The 16400-nt window shown below is 46.7% G+C and overlaps 1 protein-coding gene across 1 annotated transcript in view; it reads left to right on the forward strand.

Annotated features, from left to right (window-relative positions):
• Positions 1 to 5184, forward strand: part of IGF2BP1 (insulin like growth factor 2 mRNA binding protein 1) — a 55756-nt gene extending 50572 nt beyond the window's left edge. The window contains 3 exon segments of the mRNA XM_010359799.2: positions 419 to 550; positions 790 to 903; positions 3405 to 5184. Of these exon segments, the coding sequence (XP_010358101.2) occupies positions 419 to 550; positions 790 to 903; positions 3405 to 3497 (339 nt within the window). The 3' untranslated portion in view covers positions 3498 to 5184.
• Positions 5185 to 16400: the final 11216 nt, after the last annotated feature.

Consider the following 16400-nt stretch of genomic DNA (forward strand, 5'->3'; position numbering starts at 1 on the left):
AGTGGGACAGCTCTCTGGGCCACTGGAGAGTCAGACAGGCCTGCCCTCTGTGTGACTTGATTAGTTGCAATTCAGGGCCTTGAAATGCTGGTCAGTGCCGCGTCCAGACTCCATAGGTCTGGTTTGTAGCTTGTGAATTACATTCCTCTGGGAACTGTTTTTTCCCTTGGGAAGTGTTTATTCAGTTACTCACAACTCATAATCTCCACCCAGGGTCTCCAGTATGATAGCTAAGCAGAAGGAGTGCTTACAAGCTGCCCACCTGAGCCTTGCCCTTCATCTGCCTTAGATGGTTAGCCCACCCAGGATGGGGAGGGCCTGTGGGCCAGAAAATATGGGCTGGAGCTTCCTTTTTCCCACTTTTCCCTTTTGTCACAGATATATGAGCCACTGATTAACAATTACCTCCTCTTCTCAGGCTCAGGGAAGAATCTACGGCAAACTCAAGGAGGAGAACTTCTTTGGTCCCAAGGAGGAAGTAAAGCTGGAGACCCACATACGTGTGCCAGCATCAGCAGCTGGCCGGGTCATTGGCAAAGGTGGCAAAACGGTGAGCTGTGAGGACCAGGTTGAAAGCCCTGGACCATGGTCTCCAATCTCAACAGCTCTCTCTGGCCTCCTGTGCTGCTCAACCTCAGGACTCCTGATTTGCTCATTTACTTGATTCTACTCCCCAAGCTCAGGTCCTGACTCTTCCAGTTTCACCCCACTAGTTAACCCTGGTTCCTTCCTCCAACCCCACCCATGCTTTCTTGATGGCACCCTGAGCTCCTCTCTGGCCACCCCCAGGTGAACGAGTTGCAGAATTTGACGGCAGCTGAGGTGGTAGTACCAAGAGACCAGACCCCTGATGAGAACGACCAGGTCATCGTGAAAATCATCGGACATTTCTATGCCAGTCAGGTACATATGGTGCTCCCCCATTGCGGGAGGGCTGCAGGAGCCCAGGGAGCAGAGAAGCAGAGACTCCAGAGGTTGACCTGCATGACCTTGACAAGTCCTGGGGCCTCAGCCACATCTGCCTGCCTCTGGGCTAGGTTATTGCCCTCTTTCAGGTGCGGAAGTGGGATGTGTAGATGACATATTCCCTCTTATTATTCTCTAGGGAAAGTGATTTGACAAGTTTAATGTATATATATTGCATAGATATATATGTTCTACATTAGTCCCTCCCTAACCCCTTTCTGCACTGGTTATGAAAGAAGATTGGCTTTGTTCATGGAATAATGATAACAGTACTAATACCCTGGATTGATTACATTTTTGAAATGTAGTCCCTCTGCCTTTCTCAGAATGGCTGTTCTCTCCCTGGTTTCTGCTCTTCACCCTCCCATTCCTTTCCCAGAACTCATCATCGCTGTTCAGCACTCGGACAGGCTCCAGAGCCTGAAAGGGAAGGCCAATATCAGGTTCAAGTTTTGCTGAACCTCAGCAAGGCAAGCAAACAGGTGGTTGACAGCTAATGGTGTTTTCCTAAAGTCTTAAATCCATCAGTGTTAGAACTGGAAAGGAACTTTGGAGACTGTTGATCACAGTTCCTACAGTTCATAGAGGATATCCAGATCTTAGCAGGCTTGTGGTCTGCTGGGGCTGCTAGAGCAATTGGGGCAAACTGGCTCTTGGTTTTTTGGCTTCCAGTGCCATATAGTATAGCATCAAGTATGGAGGTTTTGGAGCCAGGGAGCTTTGACCTCAAACTTCACATATATAGCCTTTCTGCTATGTGACCTTGGATAAGTAACTTTCTCTGGTAACCCTTTGAGAGAAGTATTTATAAGAGGCTTTAGTTACATCTCAACAATATGTATATAAAATAACAAATAAAAAAGGAAGTATTAATAAGAGCCATAAAATAATAATAATATCTAAGATTTATGAGTGTCTTTGGATATACCCAGCAGTGTTTTTTGTGGTTTATGTATATCAACTCATTTAATTCCCACAACAATTTCATTTTATAAATGAAGCTTAAGAGGGTAAATGTGAATCTTTAATTCAGCTTTTTTTTTTTTTAAGAGAGTAAATATCCAAAGATGCACAAAGCCGGGATATATTAATATTAAACACGGAAGCAATTTTAGCTGATCAGAAGGAGAATTAAATGAAAAGCTATGTAAAACATCAAGCCATGGTTGATGGAGTTGGACCTCTTATTGACTCCACATTATTTTCCCGACCTAGATCAACTTCTTCTTTTTCTTTTTCTTTTTTTTTTTTTTGCGACAGGGTCTCGCTCTGCCACCCAGGCTGGAGGGCAGCTCAAGTGATCCTCCCACCTCAGGCCCCCCAAGTAGCTGGGACTACAGGCAGATACCACAACACTCAGCTAATTTTTGTATTTTTTTTGTAGTAATGAGGTTTTACCGTGTGGCCCAGGCTAGTCTCAAACACTTGGGCTCAAGTGATCTCACTGCCTCGGCCTCCCAAAGAGCTGGGATTACACGTGCGCGTCACCACGCTTGGCTAATTTTTGTATTTTTAGTAAAGATTGGGTTTCACCATGTTGGCCAGGCTGCTCTCGAACTCCTGACCTCAGGTAGTTCACCCACCTCAGCCTCCCAAAGTGCTAGGATTACAGGCGTCAGCCACCGCTCCTGGCTATATCTGGACATTTTATTCCTTTTCCTGGGGTATTAAAATGAAGCATGGATTTCTGATGATGTCTCCTAAGTTATAACCCTCTATAACAGGGGTCCGCAAACTCTGGGCCACGGACTGGTACTGGGCTGCACAGCAGGAGGTGAGCGGCATACTAGCGGGCATTACCTCCTGAGCCCTGCTTCCTGTCAGATCAGGGCGGCATTAGATTCTCATAGGAGGGTGAACCCTGTTGTGAAGTGCTCCAGGGATGTGTAGTACATGCGAAGGATCTAGGTTGCACACTCCTTATGAGAATCTAATGCATGCTGATTTGAGGCTTCATCCTGAAACCACTTCCACACCCCCACCTCCATCCGTGGAAGAAAAATTGTCTTCCATGAAACCAGTTCCTGGTGCCAGAACAGTTGGGAGTTGGGGACCACTGCTGTACAATGCGTAATATATTTCTGCCTAGAAACTCTAGGCATTCTGTTTTGGGTTTGGTAATGTGTATCAACTTTGTCAAATTTTAAATTCTGATGAATGGATTGATACTACTGTTTCTCCTTCCTTCATGTCCCCTAACCCCATCTCCCACTTAAACCCACGACGTTTGCTGTATTTTCCAGGGGATGCTCAGGCTCCACTGGAAGCAAAGAAATGTAAGGTCACCCCACCCCTCATTCTTCCTCTTTATCTTTCCTCTGAGTCCCGTGTGACCTGTTCTGTTTATTGCCTGTGTCTGGACCTGATGACCTCTCTTCCGTGGAAGGCTGTCTTCTTGGAGGTCCTCACACCCACCCTCTTGCCTGTTCTTGCTGCAGATGGCTCAGCGGAAGATCCGAGACATCCTGGCCCAGGTTAAGCAGCAGCATCAGAAGGGACAGAGTAACCAGGCCCAGGCACGGAGGAAGTGACCAGCCCCTCCCTGTCCCTTCGAGTCCAGGACAACAACGGGCAGAAATCGAGAGTGTGCTCTCCCTGGCAGGCCTGAGAATGAGTGGGAATCTGGGACACCTGGGCCGGGCTGTAGATCAGGTTTGCCCACTTGATTGAGAAAGATGTTCCAGTGAGGAACCCTGATCTCTTAGCCCCAGACACCCACCCAATTGGCCCAACATTCTCTGCCCCTCGGGGTGTCAGAAATTCTAGCGCAAGGCACTTTTAAACGTGGATTGTTTATAGAAGCTCTCCAGGCCCCACCAAGAGGGTGGATCACACCTCAAGTGGGAAGAAAAATAAAATTTCCTTCAGGTTTTAAAAACATGCAGAGGGGTGTTTTAATCAGCCTTAAAGGATGGTTCATTTCTTGACCTTAACATTTTTCCAATTTTCTTCCCCCTACTTGGGTAATTGATTAAAATACCTCCATTTGCTGCCTCTTTCTATATTTACACTAATTGTTTTATCTTTATTGCTACCAGAAAAAAATGCAAATGAATGCATTGCTTTGCTTACAATATTGACTCAAGGGAAAAGAACTGTCAGTATCTGTAGATTAATTCCAATCACTCCCTAACCAATAGGTACAATAGGGAATGAAGAAGAGGGGAAAATGGGGAGAAAGATGGTTAAAATACATAATAATCCACGTTTAAAAGAAGTGCCCTTGTGGCTGATCTGTTCCAGATCACCGTCTTCAAATTGGCACAACTGAAATTTCCCCACTGTGTTGGGGCTTCCCCACCACATTCACCTCCCTCTCTCGTGTAGGCTTCACATTATGTCCAGGTGCACATAGGTGGTATTGAATGCTCAGCAGGGTAGGGGCTGACCACTGTCCCTGATTCCCATCGTTCTCAGGCGGATTTTATATTTTTTTAAAGTCTATTTTAATGATTGGATATGAGCACTGGGAAGGGGACGCTAACTCCCCTTGATAAAGTCTCAGTTCCATGGAGGACTTGAGTGGCCCCAAAGGCTGCCACGGTGCCCTCACCCCAGCCCATGTGCTCCCATAAGGGCTGGTTCCTAGAGGCAGGGGTTGTGGGGCACTCCCAGCCACGGCACTGTTTCCTTGGTGGTGGGACTTGGAACCCAACCCTGAGCTCCCGATAAAGCTAAAGTCCATCATCTGGCAAATTGAGTAAATTGGAGAGTACTTGCTTCTGTTTGTATCTGAGAGGAATTTTTAACTGACGGCTTCTGTCTCTATGAATCATTATCAGCATGATAAAAAACAATTCAGAATACCAGCAGCATTGTATAGCAAGGGGTAAATATAATTTATTGATTTACCAGGCTTATTAAGATCCTATGGAGTGTTTAGCCCTTGTGGGGGACAGAAGCCATCAGTTAAATGAGGCTAGGCCTCCCCTCCTAATATACTGATTGACAATGCATATTAGCCAGGTAATGCACTTTAGCTACCCTGGACAATGCTATCAAGTGTGCTGGGAAGGGAGGCCTCTCTACATATGGAAAAGCCCATGCGTGGAGTTCCCCTCCTTTCAACATTGCAACAACAGTAACAACAAGACAACCGCAACATGTGGGCGTAGTCAGGCAATGCTGTGTGCGAAGTAAACTACCTCAAGGTATGAAGTTACCTCAGCAATTATTTTCCTTTTTGTTCCCCCCAACCCCATTAAAAAAAATTTTTTTTTTGATTTTTGTTTTTTTGCGGCTTGCTGATATTTTATATAAAAAAGAAAAAACAAAAGAGAAGCTGATAGTCTTGAATATTTTATTTTTTTAATGAAAAGAAAAAACAAAGTTATGTTTCATAATTTCTTACATGAGCCAGTAATCCTTTAGGAACTCTCTATGGAGAACAGGCCTGATGGGAAAGGCTTTGGGGGCTGCCCCCTTAGGAGGAGGCTAGTGCTAAGAGGAAAGGCCTGGGTTTGAAAGAGCCCAGAGGGACAGAGCCCAGAGCCTTGTTTGGCCCTGATCCCTGACTTCTAGAGCCCCAGCTGCTGGCCACTGCTGGAATATCCTACCTGATGGGATTAAAAGGCCTAGCAGAGCTGGGGGCTCTCAGTGGTTAAACAGTGCCCAACGACCAACCACCTGGCCCTTGGTCTCTTCTCTTTCCTCCTTTGGTTAAACAGCATCTCAGCAAGCTTTTCCCAGCAGTGGTGCTGTTGAGATATTTTAAAATATTGCCTCCGTTTTATCGAGGAGAGAAATAATAACTAAAAAAGTACCCTTTTAAAAAAATCTATATTTCTCCGTCTAAAAATATGGGAGCCGAGATTCCATTCATGGAAGAAAGACAAGGCCACCCTCTCGCCCTCAGAGAGGTCCACCTGGTTTGTCATTGCAGTGTTTTTCTTTTTTTGTTGTTGTTGTTGTTACTGTTTCATTTCAGTTCCGTCTTGCTGTTCCTCTTAATCTATATCCATAGATCCAAGGGGCAAACAGATACTAGTTAACTGCCCCCGCCTCTGTCTCCCTGTCTTCTTTAGATCGGTCTGATTGATTTTAAAAGTGGACCCAAACTTAGGGAATTCTTGATTTAGGGTGGCTCATGGCAAGGATGGGCAGGGAATATGGGGACGTGACTGGGACAGGTTCCTGCCTTATCACTTTCTCCCTAGGACATTCCCTTGTAGCCCCCGGAACTGGCCCAAATTGAAGAGAAGCAGAAAAGCATTTAGGGATCACATCAGGCCAGTAGAATTAAGCCTCTCCACCTGTCCCAACCATAAAAAGGATCTCCCAGCTCTCCATCTCTGGCTCTGTATGCTTTGTCCCAAAACAAAGCAGATAACGTTCAGACGTCGGCCATTTAATAATTTAAAGCGAATTTCCAGCAGCAAGCATGCTTTGATATCTGGTTCAGACTATCATCAGGAAGAAAAAAAAAAAAAATCCCACAGTACCTGAAATTTGATTGTTGCAGTGTTCAGTTTCCTTGGGGGCCTGCTCCCTTCACACCTTGAGCCGAAGTCCTTTTCCGTTGGCTGATTCAGCTCCCAGAAGAGACCAGGAAGTGTGTGGCAAGGGACTGGAAAACTTCACTTGCTTGGATTAGGCAAGGCTCCACTCGTTGATATTTGCCCAGCAGGAAAATCGTGGAAGTTATACCACCAGAAAGCAAAAGGAGCGAGCATGGTTTGGTGGTTAAGGTTTAGTGGGATGAAGGACCTGTCTTGGTGGGCCGGGCCCTCCTGTGTCCCATAGGCTAGGTCTTAGGGCAACTCCTTGCCCTCCTGCTCAGCACCTCCATTTCCCCATCCTTGGTGAGATAACAAGCTATCGCGAAAAGCACTTGGGAGATTTGGATGATTTGAGAAGAGTGACTTAAAAAAAAAATGCTTCTGTGCTCTAAGATATATATGTGTGTGTGTGTGCTACATATATATTTTTAAGAAAGGACCATCTCTTTAGGATATATTTTTAAATTCTTTGAAACACATAACCAAAATGGTTTGATTCACTGACTGACTTTGAAGCTGCATCTGCCAGTTACACCCCAAATGGCTTTAATCCCCTCTCGGCCTGGTTGCCTTTTGCAGTTTGGGTTGTGGACTCAGCTCCTGTGAGGGGTCTGGTTAGGAGAGAGCCATTTTTAAGGACAGGGAGTTTTATAGCCCTTTTCTACTCTTTCCTCCCCTCCTCCCAGTCCTTATCAATCTTTTTTCCTTTTTCCTGACCCCCTCCTTCTGGAGGCGGTTGGGAACTATTCTTGTTTATGCCTCACTATTGACAGAAAAGACCCCATTTAAAACTCAGAGAACACTGGAGGGGGATCCTCTAGTTGGTTCTGTGTCCATTTTCCTCTGTGCCAAAGACAGACAGACAGAGGCTGAGAGAGGCTGTTCCTGAATCAAAGCAATAGCCAGCTTTGGACTCATATACCTGGCTGTCTGAGGAGGAAGGCCTCCTGGAAACTGGGAGCTAAGGGTAAGGCCCTTCCCTTCAGAGGCTCCTGGGGGACTAGGGTGTGGTGTTTGTCAAGCCAAGGGGTAGGGAGCCGAGAAATTGGTCTGTCAGCTTCTGGTTGCACTTTGGGGAAGGAGAGGAAGTTTGGGGCTCCAGGTAGCTCCCTGTTGTGGGACTGCTCTCGGTCCCCTGCCCCTACTGCAGAGATAGCACCGCCAAGTTCCCTTCAGGCCTGGCAGACGGGCAGTGAGGAGGGACCTCAGTTAGCTCTCAAGGGTGCCTTCCCCTCCTCCCACCCCAGACACACCCTCTGCCAAACTGGGAACCAGCAGTGCTAGTAACTACCTCACAGAGCCCCAGAGGGCCTGCTTGAGCCTTCTTGCTCCACAGGAGAAGCTGGTGCCTCTAGGCAACCCCTTCCTCCCACCTCTCATCAGGGGTGGGGGGTTTTCTTTTCTTTCCCCTGAAGTGTTTATGGGGAGATCCTAGTGGCTTTGCCATTCAAACCACTCGACTGTTTGCCTGTTTCTTGAAAACCAGTAGAAGGAAAACAGCACAGCCTGTCACAGTAATTGCAGGAAGATTGAAGAAAAATCCTCATCAATGCCAGGGGACATAAAAGCCATTTCCCTTCCAAATACTCGATAATTTAGATGCAGAACATTTCTCTTAGAGTAACACCAGCTGAAAACTTCAGTTTCTTACCTTTGGATACATAAGGCTTCTCTATCGGGGTACGGGACAGGGAGAAGGCCTCATGTCTGAAGGGGGATTTACGGGCTAGAGCCCCAACCCTGACCCTTGGCCCTGTGCACCGCTTTGGGGCACAGTCTGATGGCGCCTTTGCTGGCGCCTTAGTATGGTTGACTCCGGACGGACAAAAGAAAAAAAATTTTTTCTTGAATGAAATAGCAGGAAGCTCCTCGGGAGCATGTGTTTTGACTAACCGCAGGTGATGGATGCTACGAGTATAAATGGATTAACTACCTCAATCCTTACAGTAAGATTGGAACTAAGGGCAGGGACTCGTGCATAAGGGTATGAATCCCAGCCAGGACAAGTGAGTTGAGGCTTGTGCCACAAAAGGTTTGTCCTTGGGGAACAGGCAGGCCTGCCAGGATCCCCCCCATATCAATTGGGCTGGGAGGGTTGGCCGTGAGGTCCCCACTTTCTGCCTTCCTTGCCCATGTGTCACCCCTTTGGCCTCCAGCTTGTCTCTCACTTTCTATAGCTTTGTTGGACCAGATGGTGAGGAAGGGAATGGCCTCCTCCCTTCTAGAGGGGACTGGCTGGAGTGAGACCTGGGGCTTGGCCTGGAACCCACCACACAGCCCCAAAGTCAGGAAGCCTGGGGAAGCCAGAGCTGAGACCTCTTCAACAGGGTTTCTTTGAGATCCTACACCTCCATTGGGCCATTTCTCAGTCGTCAAGGGGGGCCCAGTTGGCTCTAGAAGGAGAAGAGGTGGAGCAGGATCCTTTGCCCTGGTTGAGTCTGAGGGCCCGGTCCTTGGACTCATTCAGGCCATCTTTGTAGTTGGGGGAGTTGCACTGGGCGATCCCAGCCTCTCCCCACCCTCTAATGGACCTCCTCATAGAAGCCCCATTTCACTTTTGTTTTATCTACCTCTTAGCAAAACAATAGATAAATTAGGTAGTCGCAACTCCACTTGCTTAGGTTAGGGGGGGGAAAAAGATTTCTTTTTCCAAAGGAAAAAACTATTACCTTGAGAATACTTTCCAAAAAATAAAATTAAAAAAAAAATAACCAAAAAAAAAAAAATTTTTTTTTTTTTTTAAAGAGGGAGACATTTTCCAGTGACCACTGGATTGTTTTAATTTCCCAAGCCTTTTTTTCCCCCATAAATAAGTTTCACTCGGGCGATTTTCTTCACTTGTTTAAGATAACGTGCTAGCTAATCTAACAGGTAACAGCTTTCACTGTCTGCCCCTGGCTTGTCTCACCCCATCCCCCACCCTATTCCTGCCAGTGAGTCCTTCCTGTGCTTCTCTCCCTTCTCCCCTCCTAGCCAGCTGACTTCAGTCACCCCGCCCCTCCCCCCTGCCAACAAGCCCCCCAGGAATAAAGGCTTTGTTTTGGGGATGCTTAAATCTTGACTGCACTTCCCCGCTGTGGGGGCTGGGGAGCCACTTGTAACATTTCTGTGCAGATTTTATGTTAGCCACTGCTATGTAAAAGCACGTTCAAAATGAATTTCAGCAGATCATGTGTTACCATAATGAATAAACGTCCTCTACCACATTTGGAGTCTCCCTTTTCTCCAGAATCTTGATCCTGGTCCCCAAAACCAGAATGAATCAAAAGAGCTTCCTCCCCTGAGGCAAAGTGGATTTGTAAGCAGTTCTGAAACATCACTTACTCAGAAGAGGGAAAGACGTATTTTGATGAGTGCAAATCGGGAAGGGCTGGAGGCCTACTGCTTGGGACTGGTTTTTAAAAAATATGAGTGCTACCTTATTCTGTAATTGCAGCAACTTTGAAAATTGTATTTTACTGGAAATCTGCCGGCCATCACCACCCGATTTTGATTGTACCCTTCCTCCCATCCTTTAATCTGTTCATTGCTTTGGGGGAGGTGGGGCAGCTGGCTCACACATTGGAGTTTGTTCTTTGATGGATGAACGAACACTCCAGTTTTCTTTCCCGTGAAGGTTGTTTCAGCCACAAACCACTTCATTTTGCTGTTTCAATTTCAAAATAAAAGGAAACTTATATTGAAAGACAAGTATGTCTGTGTCTCAGGGTTTTTGGGTCTGGGAGCTGAGATGCTCAACCTCAGCATGGGAGCCCTGGTTCCCAGGGACCTGAGTCATCCAAATGCAAAGTAGGCATTTTTCTTCAGCGTACAGAAGAGTGGTTTTTAAATGGCGCCCTGCTCTTAATTAGCTTTGCATGTTGGGAGGGGGGCAGGTCAGGTGTTTGGAATGAGGGTTCCAGCATTAAAGAAGATGTTGGGACATCACTGCAGAGAAGTAGCTGTCCAAGAAGTGATGAGGGTGTGTCACTTTTCCTAACAACCTAAGAAAAAAAAACATGTAAGTGACCTATGTTTCTGGGTTTCCTGTTAAGGGAAAGTTCTATTCTGACCTTGCCCTCCATTTTTTTTTCCCCCCAATTTGGGTTTTTCTTTGTTTTTGAGGATATCACTCTGTCGCCCAGGCTGGAGTGCAGTGGTGCGATTTTGGCTCACTGCAACCTCTATCTCCCGGGTTCAAGTGATTCTCCTGCCTCAGCCTCCCAAGTAGCTGAGATTACAGGCATGTATCACCATGCCGGGCTAATTTTTTTTTTCTTTTTTTTTTTGAGACGGAGTCTCGCTCTGTAACCCAGGCTGTGAAGTGCAGTGGCGTGATCTTGGCTCACTGCAGCCTTCTCCTCCCGGGTTCACGAGATTCTCCTGCGTCAGTCTCCCGAGTATCTGGGACTACAGGCACCTGCCATCACCTGGCTAAGTTTTGTATTTTTAGTAGAGATGGGGTTTTGCCATATTGGCCAGGCTGGTCTTGAACTCCTGACCTTGTGATCTGCCTGCCTTGGCCTCCCAAAGTGCTGGGATTATAGGCATGAGCCACTGCACCCAGCCACCTGTTTTTTTTTCCGGAATGAGGTCTTCCCATGTTGGCCAGGCTGGTCTCAAAACTCCAAGCCTCAAGTGATCCACCTGCCTTGGCCTCCCAAAGTACTGGGATTACAGGTGTGAGCCACCACGCCTGGTTTAAATATTTTAATAACATGATTAAGGTACTCTAATTCAAATAATCAGTCCAAATATACTTCATGCTGACTACTGAACTGATCCATTAAGATCAAGAACAAAACCCCAAAGATACTGCATAACTACATTTTAAAGTTTATGGGCAGGACAATACAGTGAGATACTAAATGGAAAAAAATTACTATAAAAAACATAGTCATTATTTGCAATTAATACTGCATTTTCAGGAAGTTGAAAAAGTTAAAATTTTTTTTTTTTGAGATAGAGTTTCACTGTTGTGCAGGTGGGAGTGCAATGGCGCTATCTCGGCTCACGGCAACCTCTGCCTCCTGGGTTCAAGCGATTCTGCTGCCTCAGCCTCCGAAGTAGCTGAGATTACAGGCACCCACCACCACGCCTAGCTAATTGTATTTTTAGTAGAGACAGGGTGTCACCATGTTGGTCAGGCTGGTCTCGAACCCCTGACCTCAGGTGATTCACCCGCCTCGGCCTCTCAAAGTGCTGGGATTACAGGTGTGAGCCACTGTACCGGCCCTTAATAAACTTATAATTTAGTAAAGGGGTCACTTAAATATAAATATCCTAAAGAAAAACAACCAGGCTGGGCACAGTGGCTCACGCCTGTAATCCGAGCACTTTGGGAGGCCTAGGCGGACGGATCACCTGAGATCAGGAGTTCGAGAACAGCCTGACAAACATGGAGAAACCCTGTCTCTACTAAAATTACAAAATTAGCCAGGCGTGGTGGTGCATGCTTGTAATCCCAGCTACTTGAGAGGCTGAGGCAGGAGAATCACTTGAACCGGGAGGCGGAGGTTGTGGTGAGCAGAGATAGCGCCATTGCACTCCAACTTGGGCACAAGAGCGAAAATCTGTCTCAAAAACAAAAACAGTTTTAAAAGTTATAAGTGGGCTGCTGGGTGCGGTGACTCACGCCTGTAGTCCCAGCACTTTGGGAGGCCGAGGCGGGCGGATCACGAGGTCAGGAGATTGAGACCATCCTGGCTAACACGGTGAAACCGGTCTCTACTAAAAATACAAAAAAGTTAGCCAGGTGTGGTGGCAGGCACCTGTAGTCCCAGCTACTCGGGAGGCTGAGGCAGGAGAATGGTGTGAACCTGGGAAGCGGAGCTTGCAGTGAGCTGAGATTGCGCCACTGCACTCCAGCCTGGGCGACAGCAAGACTCCGTCTTAAAAAAAAAAAATGTGGGCCGGGCGCGGTGGCTCAAGGCTGTAATCCCAGCACTTTGGGAGGCCGAGATGGGCGGATCACGAGGTCAAGAGATCGAGACCATCCTGGCTAACGCGGTGAAACCCCGTCTCTACTAAAAGTAGAAAAAACTAGCCGGGTGAGGTGGCGGCGCCTGTAGTCCCAGTTACTCGGGAGGCTGAGGCAGGAGAATGGTGTAAACCCGGGAGGCGGAGCTTGCAGTGAGCTGAGATCCGGCCACTGCACTCCAGTCTGGGAGACAGAGCAAGACTCCGTCTCAAAAAAAAAAAAAAAAAAAAAAAAAAAAAAATGTGATAATTGGGTCAGGTACAGTGGCTCACGCCCGCAATCCCAGCACTTTGGGAGGCAGAGGTAGTGGGTCATCTGAGGTCAGGAGTTTGAGACCAGCCTGGCAAACATGGTGAAACCTCACCTCTACTAAAAATGCAAAAATTAGCCGGGTGTGGTGGTGTGCGCCTGTAGTCCCAGCTTCTCTGGAGGCTGAGGCAGGAGAATCACTTGAACCAGGGAGGCGGAAGTTGCGGTGAGCCAAGATCAAGCCAGTGCACTCTAGCCTAGGCGACAGAGCAAGGCTCCATCTAAAATAAATAAATGAATAAATAAATAAATAAATAAAAGAGAAGAAGAATTAGAAGACCACAGCAGTGAAATCTAGAATAAAAAAAGAGCAAAAGAGCAAAGCAATACAAAATAGAAAAGAAGAGCTAAGAAATACAAAGCATAGTTGTAGAAGTGCTAACATCCAGACACTTGTGTTTTTTTTTTCTTTCTTTCTTTTTTTGAGACGGAGTCTCGCTCTGTCGCCCAGGCTGGAGTGCAGTGGCCGGATCTCAGCTCACGACAAGCTCCGCCTCCCGGGTTTACGCCATTCTCCTGCCTCAGCCTCCTGGTAGCTGGGACTACAGGCCCCGCCACCTCGCCCGGCTAGTTTTTTTGTATTTTTTTTTTTTAGTAGAGACAGAGTTTCACCGTGTTGGCCAGGATGGTCTCGATCTCCTGACCTCGTGATCCGCCCGTCTCAGCCTCCCAAAGTGCTGGGATTACAGGCTTGAGCCACCACGCCCGGCGACACTTGTGTTAAGAGAGAGAAATAGCAGGAGAAATATTAAAAACAATAGAGACTAATTTCTGAGAGTTCACAAACTTGTCAAACCTCAGATTGAAAGGGCCCATAGCTTGCCAAAGCTAATAGAGTTGGAAAATACCACATCTACAGACATTCTAGTGATATTTAAGTAGATCAAAGCCAAAGAGAAAATTCTAAGAGCAAATTGCATATAAAGAAATAAGAGGCTGGGCGGGTGGCTCACGCCTGTAATCCCAGCGGGAGGCTGAGGCGGGTGGATCACAAGGTCAAGAGTTTGAGACCAGCCTGGCCAATATGGTGAAACCCCGTCTCTACTAGAAATACAAAAATAAGCCAGGTGTGGTGGTGGGTACCTGTAGTCCAAGCTACTTGGGAGGTTTAGGCAGGAGAACCGCTTGAACCCAAGAGGTGGTTTCAGTGAGCTGAGATCGTGCTATTGCACTCCAGCCTGGGCAACAGAGAGAGACTCCGTCTCAAAAAAGAAAGAAAGAAAGAAAGGGTGCGGTGACACACCTGTAATCCCAGCACTTGGGGAGGATGAGGCAGGTGGACCATGAGGTCAGGAGTTTGAGACCAGCCTGGATAATATGGTGAAACCCCGTCTCTACTAAAAATACAAAAATAAGCCAGGTGTGGTCATGGGCGCCTGTAGTCCCAGCTACTCGGGAGGCTGAGACAGGAGAGTTGCTTGAACCTGAGAGGCGGAGGTTGCAGTGAGCTGAGATTGCGCCACTGCACTCCAGCCTGGGAGACAGAGTCTCGCTCTGTCTCAAAAAAAAAAAAAAAAAAAAAAAAAACCAGACCGATATTATATTTTTTAACAGTAATACTAGGTACAAGAAGATATTGGAGAAGTAAAGAAGTTTTAAAAATATGGAAGCACAATAACTTAAAATACAGGTTTTTTACATCCAGCCAAAGTGCTCAAATATAGGTGCCTGGTAATAAGATCCCCAGGAATGCAAGGCTTCAGTTTTGTCCTGCAAGGTCTTACAAGCAAATAAGCAGTTTTGGATGAAATATCTTAAAAAGAGGTGAGACAAGACAAGACAAGGAGATACTGTAAGAGATGTATGAGAGTTTGTTGTCTTAACAGAATTAACTGAGGCCAAAGAAAAAAGAAAAGTTTTATCCGTTATAATCCAGAAATAAAGAGATAAGTCTAGAAATATTAGCACCATGAAGCTGGAGGAAGCAACCAAGCGGTGTGTGAGTGTGCTGATGATGGAGATAGACAGATAGCTTTTTTTTTTTAAGATTGTGTCTCTCTCTATTGCTTGGGCTGGAGTGCAGTGGCACCATCTGGGCTCACTGCAACCTCTGCCTCCTGGACTCAGGTGATCCTCCCACTTCAGCCTCCTGGACTCAGGTGATCCTCCCACTTCAGCCTCCTGGACTCAGGTGATCCTCCCACTTCAGCCTCCTGAGTAGCTGGGACTACAGGTGCATGTCTGATTTTTTATTTTTTAAATAAGGGATTTAGAAAGAAAATGAAAAGAGGTCAGCTATTTGCAATGGAAAAGCAAGGCAGAGGGTAACAAGAGGCCTGAGATGGAACCTGGGGGAGACAGGAGGGACACGGTGACCAGCCTCAGGTTTTTGTTGAAATGTCACCTGAGAGCTCAGAGACACCTTCTATGACCATCAAGGGGTCTTGCAACCTCTTTCCCAAACCCAACATGCTCTCTTCCCTTTGTCAACTTCAATTTTTCTCTACAGAAAATTCTCTAATTGACTGGGGCATGGTGGCTTACTCCTGTAATCGCAGCACTTTGGGAGGCTGAGCGGGGCAGATCACGAGGTCAGGAGATGGAGACCATCCTGGATAACACGGTGAAACCCTGTCTCTACTAAAAATACAAAAAAATTAGCCGGGTGTGGTGGCACGCAACTGTAGTTCCAGCTACTCGGGAGGCTGAGGCAGCAGAATCACTTGAACCCGGGAGGTGGAGATTGCAGTGAGCTGAGATCGCGCTACTGCACTCCAGCTTGGGTGACAGAGCGAGACTCCATCTCAAAAAAAAAAAAAAAAAAAAAAAAGAAGAGAAAATTCTCTAATTTACCATTGTCTGACATACTGTATACTTTCCTTATTTAATCTGTACTTCATTGTATATTTATTTTACCTTTTGAATTTAAGTATAGCACACATACAGAAAAGTGCACAAATCATAAGTGAATTAACGAATTCACAAACTGAAAATGTACCGCTATCACCAACACCCAGATCAAGAAAGAGGACATCACCAGCACCCCTGAAAGCCACTCATGCTCATCTCTTTCCCATCCCCAGCAAAGGTAGCCACCATTGTGGCTTCTAACTTATTTGCTCTCTGCCATACCTCTAGAATCTAACTCCATGCAGGCAGGGATCTTTGTTCTGTCTGTTCTGTTTTCTAGTAGGGGAATAACTCTGCTATGGCACCATGGTGACCTTGCATGTATTTACAAAGCAGGCAAAGGCTTGAGACACAGCCTCCCTGAGTTTTGGCAGAATGCCTTGTGATCCTCCCAGAACACGAGGGGACTGCAGGCCTGTAAAGGGCTACTATGAGGTCAACTCCCACCTGCCTCTCTCTCCCAGAAGACTGTCATGAAACTGTTTTTCATGACTCTTGGATTCTGATTACTCAGTCTGCCCCCTCCCTCCCTCAGAGTAGAGTGCAGGATACCATGGCACCTCCTCAGTAGGGTGTTCCATACTTCGTAGGACAAGGATCATGGGAGCAGGCGCCTTTGGCTTATCCTTCTTTTCACCACTGATGTAAGTACTAACGTGTCAAATCTAAGAGTGACTTGTATCTTTTTTTTTTTTTTTTTTTTCCTGAGACGGATTCTTGCTCTGTCGCCCAGGCTGGAGTGCGATGGTGCAATCTCGGCTCACTGCAACCTCCACCTCCTGGACTCAAGCAATTCTCTTGCCTCAGCCTCCCAAGTA

This window comes from Rhinopithecus roxellana, chromosome 19, assembly GCF_007565055.1.
Source record: "Rhinopithecus roxellana isolate Shanxi Qingling chromosome 19, ASM756505v1, whole genome shotgun sequence".
In the NCBI taxonomy this organism is placed as follows: domain Eukaryota; kingdom Metazoa; phylum Chordata; class Mammalia; order Primates; family Cercopithecidae; genus Rhinopithecus; species Rhinopithecus roxellana.